The sequence below is a fragment of the Hemiscyllium ocellatum genome, unplaced genomic scaffold (assembly GCF_020745735.1).
Source record: "Hemiscyllium ocellatum isolate sHemOce1 unplaced genomic scaffold, sHemOce1.pat.X.cur. scaffold_875_pat_ctg1, whole genome shotgun sequence".
NCBI classification, from domain to species: Eukaryota; Metazoa; Chordata; class Chondrichthyes; order Orectolobiformes; family Hemiscylliidae; genus Hemiscyllium; species Hemiscyllium ocellatum.
Window position 1 is genome coordinate 151,910 of NW_026869282.1, and position 13,902 is coordinate 165,811.

Genomic DNA, 13,902 nt, shown 5'->3' on the forward strand with positions numbered 1-13,902 from the left:
AAGGTAAGAAATGCAGCATCATAGAAGGTGTTCCTCCAGGGAGTGTATTTTACCAACTACAACTGCTCAATATAAACAAACACTCTGACATGATCCTCCGGTTTTAATGTAAACCATACCCCCATACAGTAGGTACCATTTAAATAAGTTAATAGATACAAGCCTTGAGTAAATCCAGCCTCCAGCCGGACCCCCCGCTTCTTGGAGCTCGGACCTTCCTCCAGCTCCGGGGGGTTGTTGAGCTCCTGGGCTCCGGCCGCCGCCGAAGAAGCCGCGGGCGCCGGCTCTCTCTCCTCCACCGCCGACAGTTTTAATTTGTTTTCCCGTTCACCCGGTAACCGTCACCTCCCCCTTCCCGGGCCCGGGAATTATACACAAATAAACAGTAAACACCACCGGGGACTGCCTCCTTTTCTTCACAACTTTTGTTTGAAAAGTTCCGGCTTTAATGTGAAATGTATTTTAAAGGTATTTTCTGAGGTAAACGATGCCTGTCTGCCCCCCTCCCTCCGTCAGAAACCGCAGCCTCGCGCCGCCATCTTTGTTTTTCTTCTCCTTTCCGTCTCCTCCTGCTGTGACGCGCGTCATCCACGTCCCCTCCAATCAGAGCGCACCTTACTCCACCTGACCAATAGCGGCCGGCTCTGCAGTCAAAAAGGAAGCCACAACTCGGAATGTCGCTCTCCGATTAGTCCGCACCGAACGCAGGCTTTGGGATTGGTGGAGAGGGTCGCAGGCCCTTCACCGTCCCCGCCCCTTTACTACAATGGTCTCGCGAGGGACAGGAGGAAGGTGTTCCCCCTCATTCATTCAACAGGAGAGGACTCCATTGACTGTAATGGGCTCGGAGGGTACAGTGGTCATGTCTCATGCTGAGGAGGAAGATGTTTCCTCTCATTCAACAGAAGAGGACCTAGTTACTACAGAGGTTTTTTTTGTGGTGCAGCTGTAGTCTCCCATAGAGCCCTGAGGCTCAGGTTCAAATCCCACTGCTCCAGTTTGTGTAATAATATCCACAGTTTTTTTCAATCATTAGTCACACAACTACAGTCCAACACGTTTATTTGAAATCGCACGCGCTTGGAGCGCAGCCTCTTCATCAGGTGAAGACATGGAAAACAAAATGTGTAAGAAAGAGAATTCAGATAAATGATCAGCCATGGATGGTAACGAAAGACAGAGCATCTCAACAGTTAATTACCTATTCCCATTCCTATTTCTGATCTTCTTAATACATGACAAGTTGGATATCTTCCAAACATTAATTTTATTTCCATGGTTTAAAAATGAATATTTAAGGTTGGTCAGTCTATTCTCTCTTACTTCGGCACATTATAACCCACAACTATTTCGATACCACTGTTAATATCATAACCCCTCTCATGAGATATCAGAGGAACAATTCATAAACAAAATTTGACACTAAATCACTCGAGTCGACACTTGAACAGAGAAAGCGCCCTACAGATATTGGGAATCTAAAGGTTATTGAAGTGAAATGTTAAGAAGAGCAGGTGAACACCCCCAATAAAGGAACTCACCTGACTGACCTAATTATAATCACCACAGTATCCAGTACTACTCTTCACCAAACACTGATTACTTTCCATTTCAGTTTAATGATCTAACTCTCTTCTGAATGCCATAATTGAATCTGACTCCAACACTCTCTTGCAGACTATTCCAAAGGTCGAAGATTTTAAATCATTAACGAAATACATTCTGGATCTCTCCCAAAACACAATTCATATGGATTCTTGCTTCAAATCATTTGCAGTAAGTTCTTCACATGGACAAATTTGCAGTTTAGAGCATTTGTTCAAATTTTCTATCACATTGGGGTTATACAGTGCTTGCAATTGCTACCTCACAGCACGAGGGACCCAGGTTCAATTCCAGCCTCAGGTGAGTGTCTGTGTGGAGTTTGCATGTTCTCCCTGTCTGCATGGGTTTCCTTCCACAGTCCAAGGATGTGCAGGTTAGGTGGATTGACCATGTGAAATTGCTCTGTGATGTGTAGGTTAGTCATGGTAAATGCAGGAGAATGGGATGATCCTGGATGGGATGCTCTTTGGTGTGTCAGTGCAGGCTCAATGGGACAAATGGCCTCTTTCTGCACTGTAGGGATTTTATGTATCTCTGTCTCATTTCTTGCACATGCTTCTTTATGAAAGGGACATTTTACTGTCATGTTCAGTATTGCAGTCTCTATATTTTCATACATAGCTTTAAATTAGGTTAGAATGAAATCCCCCATTTCACTGTATTTTATCCAGCATTCTCCCCACCCCTTCCATTCCTTATCCATTTTTACATTACCTTGTGTTACGATCCCCTCCTCTTTATATATTATTGTAGACAGGCTAAATCTAGTTACCATGTCTCTAAAATATGAGATGAAATAGGATCGCATACTTTGAGTCCATTACTACAGCTTGTTAAGGTCTCTTGCCAAAGAGAACTCTTAATCCTGCATCCTTCAGTAAGATTAGATTAGGATATCTGGTCAGCATGGATGAGTTGGATTAAATGGTTTGTTTCCGTCCTGTGCATCTCTATGACTATGACTATCGAATAGGGGCCAGGAGCAGGCAGGTGGGACTAGTTTAGTTGGGGATCATGGACTGAACGGTCTGTTTCCAGGCTGTATGACTGCACAGCCTCAAATGAACGGGGATCAATCCCAAAGAGATATTAAAGGTCTCGAGCACCACCTTAGGCACATGTGTGGACCCCTTCCAGGTAACTGAGAGCAGGGGGGCACTATGAAGTTCAGTACATCAGTTAGCCAGCAAATTCTCTTTGGGAGACTTGTCTCGAGAAAGGAAGTGGTTTCCTGTCCCATCAACTGGACTGTGGATCAGTTTGGAGCAGGTCCTATATCTCTGACAAAATAGGTGGACAGAGTCGAGAGTGTGGTGCTGGAAAAGCACAGCAGGTTAGGCAGCATCCAAGGAGCAGGAGAATTGATGTTTAGGGCATAAACCCTTCATCAGCAATGAGGCTTGTGGGCTGGAAGGCCTGAGAGATAAATGGAGGCGGGGGGTGGTGTTGGGGAGAAGGGAGCTGAAAATGCGATAAGCAGATGAAGATGATTGGTCGGAGAGGAAGGTGGGGCGGATAGATGGGAAAGGTGATGGATAGGTCAGGAGGGCGCTGCCGAGTGGAGGCTTGGGGCTGTGATAAGGGTGTGGGGGAAGAGTAGCAGGATACATGAGGAAACGTTTGAATTCCACATTGATCCCATGTGGTTGCAGGGTCTCAAGGTAGAATAAGAGGTGTTCTTCCTTCAGGCGTCAGGTGGTAAGGGTTTGGCGATGGAGACAGCCCAGGACCTCAATGATCTTGATGCAATGGGAGGGGAGTTGAGGTGTTCAGCCACAGGGCGGTGGGGTTTGTGGGTGTCCCAGAGTGGTTCTCTGGAACAATCCACAAGTTGGCGTCCCGTCTCTCCGATGTAGAGAAGACCACATTGGATGCAATGGATACAGTGGATGACACTGGTGGAGGTCCAGGTAAATTTCTGTCAGATGTGGAAGGATCCTTTGGGGCCTTGGATGGAGGTGAGAGGAGTGGTATGGGTGCAGGTTTTACACTTCCTGTGGTGGTGGGGAAGGGGCCGGGAGTAGGGTGTGGTGGGAGTAGGGCTGGTGTGGGTGCATGGACCTGATGAGGAAATGGCCTCTCTGGAACGCAGGTAGGGGTGGGGAGAGAAAAATATACCTGGTGGTGGGTTCTGTTTGTAGATAGCAGAGGCTGATGTGATGTATCCGGAGGCGGGTGGGGTGGAAGGTGAGGACGGTGGGTGGTGGGTTCTGTCCTTGTTGCGTTGGGAGGGGTGGGGTTCAAGGGCAGTGTTGTAGGATGTGCAGGAGATGTGCTGGAGGGCATTGTCGACCACGTGGGAAGAGAAATAGCGAACTTGGAAGGAGGAGGCCCTCTGGGATTTTCTACAGTGGAATTGGTCATCCTGGGAACAGATGCGGCAGAGGAATTGGGAATAAGGGATTGAATTTTTACAGGAGGTGGGGTAGGAGGAGGCGTAATCAAGGTAGCTGTGGGAATTGGTGGGCTTGTAGAAGATGTCCATGGTTAGTTGGTAGACAGAGATGGAGAGCCCAGTTACAAGTGGAGTTCCACAGGGATCAGTTCTGGGTCCTCTGCTGTTTGTAATTTTTATTAATGACTTGGATGAGGGAGTCAAAGGGTGGGTCAGTAAATTTGCAGATGATACGAAGATTGGTGGAGTTGTGGACAGTGAGGAGGGCTGTTGTAGTTTGCAAAGGGACTTAGATATGATGCAGAGCTGGGCTGAGGAGTGGCAGATGGAGTTCAACCCTGTCAAATATGTGGTTGTCCATTATGGAAGAACAAATAAGAATGCGGAATACAGGGTTAACGGTAGGGTTCTTAGTCAGGTGGAGGAACAGAGGGATCTTGGGGTCTATGTACATAGATCTTTGAAAGTTGCCACTCAGGTGGATAGAGCTTGTAAGAAGGCTTATGGTGTATTAGCGTTCATTAGCAGAGGGATTGAATTCAAGAGTCGTGAAGTGATGTTGCAGCTGTACAGGACTTTGGTTAGGCCACACTTGAAGTACTGTGTGCAGTTCTAGTCGCCTCACTTTAGGAAAGATGTGGAAACTTTGGAGAGGGTGCAGAGAAGATTTACCAGGATGTTGCCTGGAATGGAGAATAGATCGTACGAGGATAGGTTGAGAGTTCTCGGCCTTTTCTCGTTGGAACGGCGAAGGATGAGGGGTGACTTGATAGAGGTTTATAAGATGATCAGAGGAATAGATAGAGTAGACAGTCAGAAACTTTTTCCCCGGGTACAACAGAGTATTACAAGGGGACATAAATTTAAGGTGAAGGGTGGAAGGTATAGGGGAGATGTCAGGGGTGGGTTCTTTACCCAGAGAGTGGTGGGGGCATGGAATGCGCTGCCCGTGGGAGTGGCAGAGTCAGAATCATTGGCGACCTTTAAGTGGCAATTGGATAGGTACATGGATGGGTGCTTAATCTAGGATAGATGTTCGGCACAACATCGTGGGCCGAAGGGCCTGTTCTTGCTGTATTGTTCTATGTTCTATGAGGTCCTGGAAAGGGAGATGGTCCAGGTGAATTTGAGGTCGGGGTGAAAGGTGTTGATAAAGATGACGAACTGTTCAAACTCCTTGTGAGACCATGAAGTGGCACCAATATGGTCGTCGATGTACTGGAGGAACAGGTGTAGCTGAGGAAAATGGACTGTTCCACGTACCCGACAAAGAGGCAGGCATAGCTTGGACCCATGCGGGTGCCCATGGCTACCCCTTCAGTTTGGTACATTGGTTTGGATGCCATCTGAGGTTTGTGCGGATCAATTCAATGGGAACGTGCAGTCCCGGGCTCAGTGAGCAGCACTGCAAGCAAAGCTCTCAGAATCCTACAGGGAAACAGGCCCTTCAACCCAAGAAGTCCACACTGACCCTCTGAAGAGTAACCCACCCAGACCCATTCCCCTACCCCATTAATCTACATTACTCCCTAAACAATACACTGCACCTACACATCCCTGAACACTCTGGGACAATTTAGCTTGGCTAATTCACTTGCTCATGTTTGGATTGTGGGAGCATCAAGGGGAAACCCTTGCAGACATGGGGGGAGAATGTGCAAACACCACAAAGACAGTCACCCTGAGGGTGGAATCGAACCCCAGTCCCTGGCGATATGATGCAGTGGCACTAATCACTGAGCTACTGTGCCGCCCATGAGCCAACCTGGGGTTGGGGGAAGATGGGAGGGGTGTGTGGGTGCTGTCTAGCAGAAAACAAAGAGAGCTCACTGACGCTCCCACTGCACCCACTGTCAGAGCGGGCAGGAGGTTCAGTCCTGGGGGTGACCCACATCAGCGTCGCCGACGGAATCTGCTGGTGCCCCCTCTGGTGTTTCTGTAAGTTACTGGACGATGTGAACCTCTGCCCGCACTTGGGGCAGGCAAACGGCCTCTCCCCAGTGTGGACCCGCTGGTGCCTCAGCAGGTTGGAGGCCTGGGTAAAGCCCTTCCCGCACTCAGGGCAGCTGAACGGTCTCTCCCCCGTGTGGACCCACTGGTGGTCCAGCATGTCAGAGGAGCGTTTAAAGCCCTTCCCACACTCAGGGCAGAGGAATGGCCTCTCCCCGGTGTGGACGTGCTGGTGCCTCAGCAGGGCAGAGGAATTATCGAAGGACTTCCCACACTCAGGGCAGCTGAAGGGCCTCTCCCCCGTGTGGACCCGCCGGTGGGTCAGCAGGTGGGAGGAGCGGGTAAAGTTCTTCCCACACTCAGGGCAGGAGAATGGCCTCTCCCCGGTGTGGATCCACTGGTGCCTCAGCAGGGCGGGTGAATTGCTGAAGGCCTTCCCACACTCAGGATAGCTGAAGGGCCTCTCCCCAGTGCGGAGCCGCCGGTGGGTCAGCAGGTTGGAGGATTTGCTGAAGGCCTTCCCGCACTCAGGGCAGGGGAAGGCTCTCACCGCAGTGTGGACCCGCTGGTGGGCCATGAGGGTAGAGGCCTGGGCAAAGCTCTTCTCACACTCGGGGCAGGAGAACGGACTCTCCGCTGTGTGGATCCGCAATGGGCCATCAGGTTGGAGGAGCGGGTAAAACCCTTCCCGCACTCTGGGCAGGGGAATGGCCTCTCCCCGGTGTGGCTGCGCCGATGAGTCTCCAGGGCAGACAGGAAACTGAAGCATTTCCCACAGTCACCACACTTCCACGGTTTCTCCATGGGGCAGGATTCCTCGGGTTTCTCCATGGCTGAAGCTTCAGCCACACACAAACGTGTGTACAGCCCCTCCCCGGTGTGAATTCCTCTTTCCAGGCCGTATAACTGTTTCTGGCTCCACACTCGGTGCACTGCAACAGTAGGGTCTCTCATCCATTCCCACTGAAGCAGAAAACGTTATGAAACAGGAACCAAAAGGCATTGCTCCTTCTCACAGAATCATAGTCAAAAATCGTTGCTGTCCCGATGGATTGAGTGACTGTCAGACATTGATGTGAAAATGATGACTGCAGATGCTGGAGATCAGAGTCGAAAAGTGTCGTGCTGGAAAAACACAGCAGGTCAGGCAGCATCCAAGGAGCAGGAGAGTCAAGCATAAGTTGTTGATTTTGAAACTTCCCTCTTCAGATAGTCTGTAAAAAAAGATTACAAAAGTCATCACTGTCAATCCAGGGGAGGTGGGGTCGGAATGAGACAACAAGGTATTGACACCGACATCAGAAAGAAACTGACCATAGAGACGTGGCAAACGTTAGTGACAAGCCAGAGTCAGAGAGAGACACAGCACAGAAACAGACCCTTTGGTCCACTCATCCATGACGACCAGATATCCAAAATTAATCTCGCTCCATTAGCCAGCATTTGGCCAATAACCCTCTAAACCCCTCCTATTCATATACCTATCCAGATGCCTTTTAAATGTCATAATTGTAACAGCACCCACCACTTCCTCTGGCAGCTTTGTACACACATCACCTTCTGCATGAAAAACTTGCCCCTTAGATCCGTTTCTAACAAATTGCTCTCCATCTAAACGCGTAGCACGATGGCAATCCCAGTTTATGTTTGAAAAGTTAAAAATCCCTAACAATAACCATCCTATTACTCTTACAGGTATCTGAAATTTCCATACAAATTTGTTTCTCAATTTCCCACAACACAATCCCAATAAGGTGATCATCCCTTCCTTATTTCTCAGTTCCAACCAAATAGCCTTCCTGGATGTATTCCTAGGAATGTCCTCCTTAAGGCCAGCAGGAATACTATCCCTTATCAAAAACACCACTCCCCCTCATCTCTTGCCTCCCTTTCTATCCTTCCTGTAGCATTTGTATCCTGGAACATTAAGCTGCCTGTCCTGCCCATCCCTGAGCCACCTTTCTGTAATTGCTATGACATCACATCCCATCTTCCTAATTGTGCCCTGAGTTCATCTGCCTTCCCTGTTCGGCCTCTTGCAATGAAGTAAATGCAGTTTAATTTGTCAGTCCTACCTTGCTCTCTGTTTTGTCCCTTCCTACCTGACTGTTTGATTCATTCCCTTTCCAACTGTACCAGTCTCAGATTGATCTCTTTCCTCACTATATCCCTGGGTACCTCCCCACACACCCACCTTGCTAGTTTAAAATTCTCCCGAGCAGCTCTTGCAAATTCCCCTGCCAGTATATTAGCCCTCTTCCAATATTCAGGTGCAATCTATCCTTCTTGTACAGGTCACATCTACCCCAGAAGAGATTCCAGTGATCCAAAAATGTGAACCCTTCTCCCATGCACCACCTCCTCAGCCATGCATTCATCTGCTCTATCCTCTCTATTCCAACCCTCACTAGCTCATAGCACTGGCAGTAATCCAGATTTTCCTAGACTCGAGGACCTCTTTTTTTAAATTTGTGCCTGACTTTCTCCACTGTCCCTTCAGAATCACATTCTTTTCCCTTCCTATGTCATTGGTTCCAATGTGTACAATGACCTCTTACCAGTCCCTCTCCCTTTTGAGAACATTCTGCACCCTCTCTGAGACAGCCTTGATCCTGGCACCAGGGAGGTGACACACCATTCTGATTTTTCGCTGCTAACCACAGAAACATCAGTCTGTGCCTCTGACTAGAGAGCCCCTTATCACAATTGATCACTTGGAACCCGATGTACCCCTCATTGCATGAGAGCATGTCTCGAGACCAGAAACTTGGCTGTTCGTCCTGCATTCCCTGAGAGACCATCACCCTCTACATTTTCCAAATCAGCAGACTTGTTTGAAATGGGGACAGCCACAGAAGACTCCTGCACTACCTGCCTACCCCTCCTTCCCCATCTCCATGCCTGTAGCTGCGGTTTTTCTCCCTTCCTATAACTGCCAAACCATCATAGTCCCAGGTCTTGTAGATTCCTCATTACCTCGAACTGTCGCTGCAACTTATCCATGCGATCCAATAGGATTTACAAGCAAACACACTTACTGCAGACATATTCACCAGTAACATGGACACTCTCCCTAATCTCCCACATCTGACAGGAAGAGCATATCACTCTCATAATGGCCACCTTTGCTCCTTCACAATCTACAGACCCAAAAAAAAGCACCGTCTTTTTGTTCTAAAAAAGTGCTCTGGGCTAACACAGTACTTGTGGTTTATATTTTAAAATTTAATCAAGAGACAGATGTCAGTAAAACATATGATCAAGAAAGAATCCACTCCATTCCCGACTGCAGACTTACAGCTCGGTTACATGTTAAAGACTATACACTTCTCTGGTCCTGTTCTGTGAGTTCCCCCACATAGGTTCCTCCATGGTCAGCTGTGAATTTTGCTGTTCATTAACCTTTCCCAGATGCACTGCAATGTCCAGTAACTGTGCAGATTCACTGCAGTGTAAACTCCTTTTTCTCTCTCCCTCATTTTGGACTCCTATCGAAGCCCCTTATAAACATCTATAAGGTCATCTCTCAGCCTCCTACGCTCCAGGGAAAACAGCCGCAGTCTTTTCAGCCTCTCCCTATAACTCAAACCCTCCAACTCTGGCCACAGCCTTATAAATCATTTCCAAACTCTTTTAAAGTTTCACAACATTTTTCTAACATAGGAGACCAGAATTGAATGCAGTATTTCAAAAGTGGCCTAACTAATGTTATGTACAGCCTTAACATGACTCCCAACTCCTGTACTCAGTGCTCTGATCAATAAAGGCAAGCGCCACCAAACGCCGCCTTCACTACTGTGTCTACCTGTGACTCCACTTTCACTGAATTACAAATCTGCATCCATGGTCTCTTGATGCAGGAACACTCCCCATGGCCTTACCACTAAGTGTGTAAATTCTGCCTGATGTGCCTTTCCAAAATGCAACACCTCACATTTATCTAAATGAAACTTTATCTGCCACTCCTCGGCCCATCAGCCCATCCTAATTCTAATTTAGATTGAACTTTCTTTCCTCTCTTATTTCCTAAACGCTGAAAATCTCCACCCCACACATTCTCCCTCCATTCTCGCTTTGCTGAACCTAATCCATGCTGTATCCTGAAGGGTCTGGTTTACACTGATTTACAGCCCACGCTTGGGGGATCTCATTGAAACATACAGAATACTGATTGGCCTGGACAGAGTAGATGTTGGGAAGATGTTTCCATTGGTAGGAGAGACAAGGCCCCAAGGGCACAGCCTTAGAGTTAAGGGAAGACCATTTAGAACGCAGATAAAGGGGAAACCTTTGTAGCCAGAGAGTGCGAAACCTATGGAATTCATTGCCACAGAGGCTGTGTTGGGCAAGTCACTGAGTATATTCAAGACAGAGATAAATAGGTTCTTGTGCATCAAGGATATTGAGTATTGCGGGGAGAAAGCAAGAGAATGGGGTTGAGAAACTTGTCAGCCATGATTGAATGGTGGAGCAGACCTGATTGGCTAAATGGCCTAATTTCTGCTCCTATGTCTTATGGTCTCTTGCTGTCCTGGACATAATGAGAGAGAACTGGGAGCAACATTGAACTGGATATGAATATACCTACATCTTGGTGGATAGGCTGGGACCTTTTTCACTGGAGCATAGGAGGTTGAGAGGTGATCTTATCAGGGGTATAGATGAGGTGAATGATGGGTGTCCTTTCCTTAGAGTGGGGGTTTTAAGTTAGGGAGCAAATTTTGAAGGTGAGTGGAGAAAGATTTTAAAAAGACAGGAGGGTCACCTTTGTTTTCCCATTGAGAATGGTTCGTATGTGGAATGAATGTCCAGAGGAAGTGGGGATGCAGGTACAGTTACAACGTTTAAAAGACATTTGGATAAGGACGTGAACGGAAAGGTTTGGACGTGTTATGGACTAGGCCAGACCACTCAAAACATTCTTAAGCAGGCAGCACAGACCGTAACTTTGCTATTTGTTTCAGTAAGTGCACAGTGAAAATTACCCAGAGTTAGCTAGGTTGACTACCAGGATTTAAAACAGATAAATGTATTCACAAGAATACAGAATGAAACACAAAGAACAGAATATAGAATATCCACAGAACTCAGTCTGTCTAAACTAGACTTAATTATACTGTTCCAAATATACATAACAGTCCCAATAAACAAACCCCTTAAACATACAGTAAAACTGAAACAGAGGCTGACAGGTCAAAGTTAGAAGGGCTGAAGGAGAGAGAGTTTAACAACCTTTCTCCACACAGTCCACTGCTGAACTCACTCAAACAAGGCCTCAGCTTTCACAACAGATCACTCGTCTTTCATTACGCAAGTCACTTCGAAAACATAAAAGCTTGGGCCTAACGTCTCATCTGTTGACGTATAAACAAAAAAGCCGACCAATACCCTTTCATTTCTGTACTAAAACATCCGTTTTGGAGCCCAGGCCCATTTTACTACCACTCTGAAAAAAACCAAGGACACAGTATCCTTGAGAAGAAGGACCAGCTTTTAGAATAAGGACCAGCTTTGTGACAGAGGGATATGGGCCAAACACTGGCAGATGGGATTAGTTTAGTATGCAAACATAGCAAGGACTAGTTGGACTGAAGGGTCTATTTCTGTGCTGTATGATTCTGTAATGTTCTCAAAACCATTTTCTTGCCTTCTCCTATAACCATCCACTTTGTTGTTCATCTGAAGCCAGATGACCTCAGCCTTGAATATATTCAATTACCACCCCCCCCACTAATTGCAGGAAGTCATCCCCATTTTTGAACTCAATTCCTCTTGCTAATATACTACTTGCCTTGCTGATTGCTTGTTGCACCTGTCTGACAACTGGCAGTGACTGGTGCAGAAGGACGCTGAGACCCCTTTGTACATCCACACATCATTCCTGATGAAAGACTCGTGCTCAAAACGTCGACTCCTGCTCCTCGGATGCTGCCTGACCTGCTGTGTTTTCCAGCGACACTTGACTCTGATCTCCAGTCATCACTTTCTCCACAAACCAATATATTATCATTTAAACCATGCACCTCCTTTCTGCCTTTTTAAAAAAGCAATAGGCTTTAACTTTACATTGTGGTCCTACTGCATTTGCTGTGCGTTTGCCAACGGAGACACAGACCTGGACCAACTTTTCCAGAGTCTGTCCCCTCCCTGGATTCACTCCCTTTCCCTTCAGTTCGTGCAAATCAGCAATTGAATCCCAGAACGAAAAAGAATAGAAAAACTGGGTGAGAAAAGAGAGTGCGGTACCCACAGATGTTGGGCAGAGTTGCAGTCTGGGGTGAAGTTCATTCAAAGAGAGAGAGAGGAACAACAGCAACTTCAGAAACTCACTGCCCAACTTCCGCATTCAGACAAAGACGCTGTTCTGATTGGCAGGAGGACCAGGTTCCTTCCGGTCCTCCGGGTCTCACCATTGGTCTTTCAGAAGAAAGTTATGCGCCGTTTCCGCGGACAGCGACGAACATGCTCAGTGCTTTTGCTGACACCGCAGTACATGCGCAGTGCTAGCTGACACCGAGAAGCATGCGCAGTATGCTCTGTGGAGCTGCTGGCGTTACCGACAGATTTTCAGCGTCCAAATGTCAATAGGAGAAAAAAAGCTGCAGCCACAATTTTATTTTTCCCTGTGGCTCGACATTTTATTCCTTTTGAATTTCGTCCAGCTTTGTATGTCTTTCCCCAGGGTAGAGGAAGTCCAAAACTAGACGGCATAGGTTTAGGGTGAGAGGGGAAAGATTTAAAACGGACCTAAGGGGTAACTTTCATGTGGAGTGTGGTGTCTGTATGGAATGAGCTGCCCAGAGGAAGTGGTGGAGCTGGTACAATTACATTTGAAAGGCATCGGGGTCAGGATGGGTATCTGAATAGGAAGGTGTGAGAGAGATATGGGCGAAATGCTGTCAAATGGATGCCTAGATTAATTTAGGATATCTGGAGGGCATGGGCGAGTTGGACTGAAGGATCTGTTTCTGTGATGTATGATTCTATTTGTACATTTCAATGCAAGTTTCAGAAACATGACTGCAGCTTTTAAAAAATAAATTAATATGCTTTTAGACTTTAACGATGTTTTTGAATATATCATTTTAGCTGTTCTTAATTTTAAAGATCAGCCATTTCTTGCGCACCCCTGTCTTCCAGGTAGAGTCGTCACTATCAATTCTCTTTTTCCTGAGAAAGAGATACAGCAATCAAAGAGGGCACGAGAAAGCATGGAAGAATGGTAGATGGAGGAGAGAATGGACAGAGAGCGGAGTATATATATATAGAGAGAGAATTACATGGGACAGAGGGTGAGGTGCAGAAAATGAGGGGAAGAGAGAGAAGAAGGCTGAGCACAGAGAGTTGGTGGGTGCAGAGTGTGAGGAGAGAGAGTAGACGGGGACCAAATGGTTGGGGGACTGACAGCACAAATTCCACCTTCCTCAGGACTGGTGTCAGTGTCTCATAAATTGGAACCCACTCCACCCATAGCAGACCTATGGCAATCGTTTCTCAATAGATGCTTGGCTAATGCAGTAGAATCATATAATCCCGACATGCCATCTGGCCCATAAAATTCAGACTGACCTTCCAAACAGTATCCCTTCCAGACCCACCCGTTTTTCCTGCAGTTCCCCATGGTTAACCGATCCTCAGTTGCACATATGTGGACACTTTAGCACGGCCGATCCACCCTGAACTGCAGATATTTAGACTGAGATGAAACTGGAGCACCCAGAGTTAACTCATGCAGACAGAAGAGTGCGAACGTGTTAAAGTCCACACAGACAGCTGTTCAAGAGTGGGACCGAATCCAGGTCCCTGACGTTGTGAGGCAGTCGTACGAACCACTGAGCCACCGTGCCGCCCAGAGCTTTGATGTTCTGCTTTGTCCTCATAGTTTCTAACTTCTCATGTGCCCTCAGCAGAGGCTCTCTCCTCCTGACATTGTTGGACCACACCCACTGCAA

At 47.2% G+C, this 13,902-nt stretch overlaps 1 protein-coding gene across 2 annotated transcripts; it reads right to left on the reverse strand.

Moving 5' to 3' along the window:
• Positions 1 to 1,242: 1,242 nt before the first annotated feature.
• On the reverse strand, positions 1,243 to 12,324 carry LOC132814599 (zinc finger protein 239-like). 2 transcript variants are annotated; one of them, XM_060823545.1, is made up of 2 exons: positions 12,281 to 12,324; positions 1,243 to 7,164 (listed from the first exon to the last, which is right to left on the reverse strand). In XM_060823545.1, exon 2 carries the CDS (start codon positions 6,717 to 6,719, stop codon positions 5,742 to 5,744), a length of 978 nt encoding a protein of 325 aa, XP_060679528.1. In that variant the 5' UTR covers positions 6,720 to 7,164; positions 12,281 to 12,324; the 3' UTR covers positions 1,243 to 5,741. The 2 variants fall into 2 exon arrangements, with proteins under 2 accessions (XP_060679528.1, XP_060679527.1); XM_060823544.1 differs by having other exon boundaries at positions 12,201 to 12,286.
• Positions 12,325 to 13,902: the final 1,578 nt, after the last annotated feature.

Coding starts and splice junctions, on each gene's coding strand:
- LOC132814599 (XM_060823545.1), bottom strand. CDS start 6,719: ATGCTTCAGTTTCCTGTCTGCCCTGGAGACTCATCGGCGCAGCCACAC.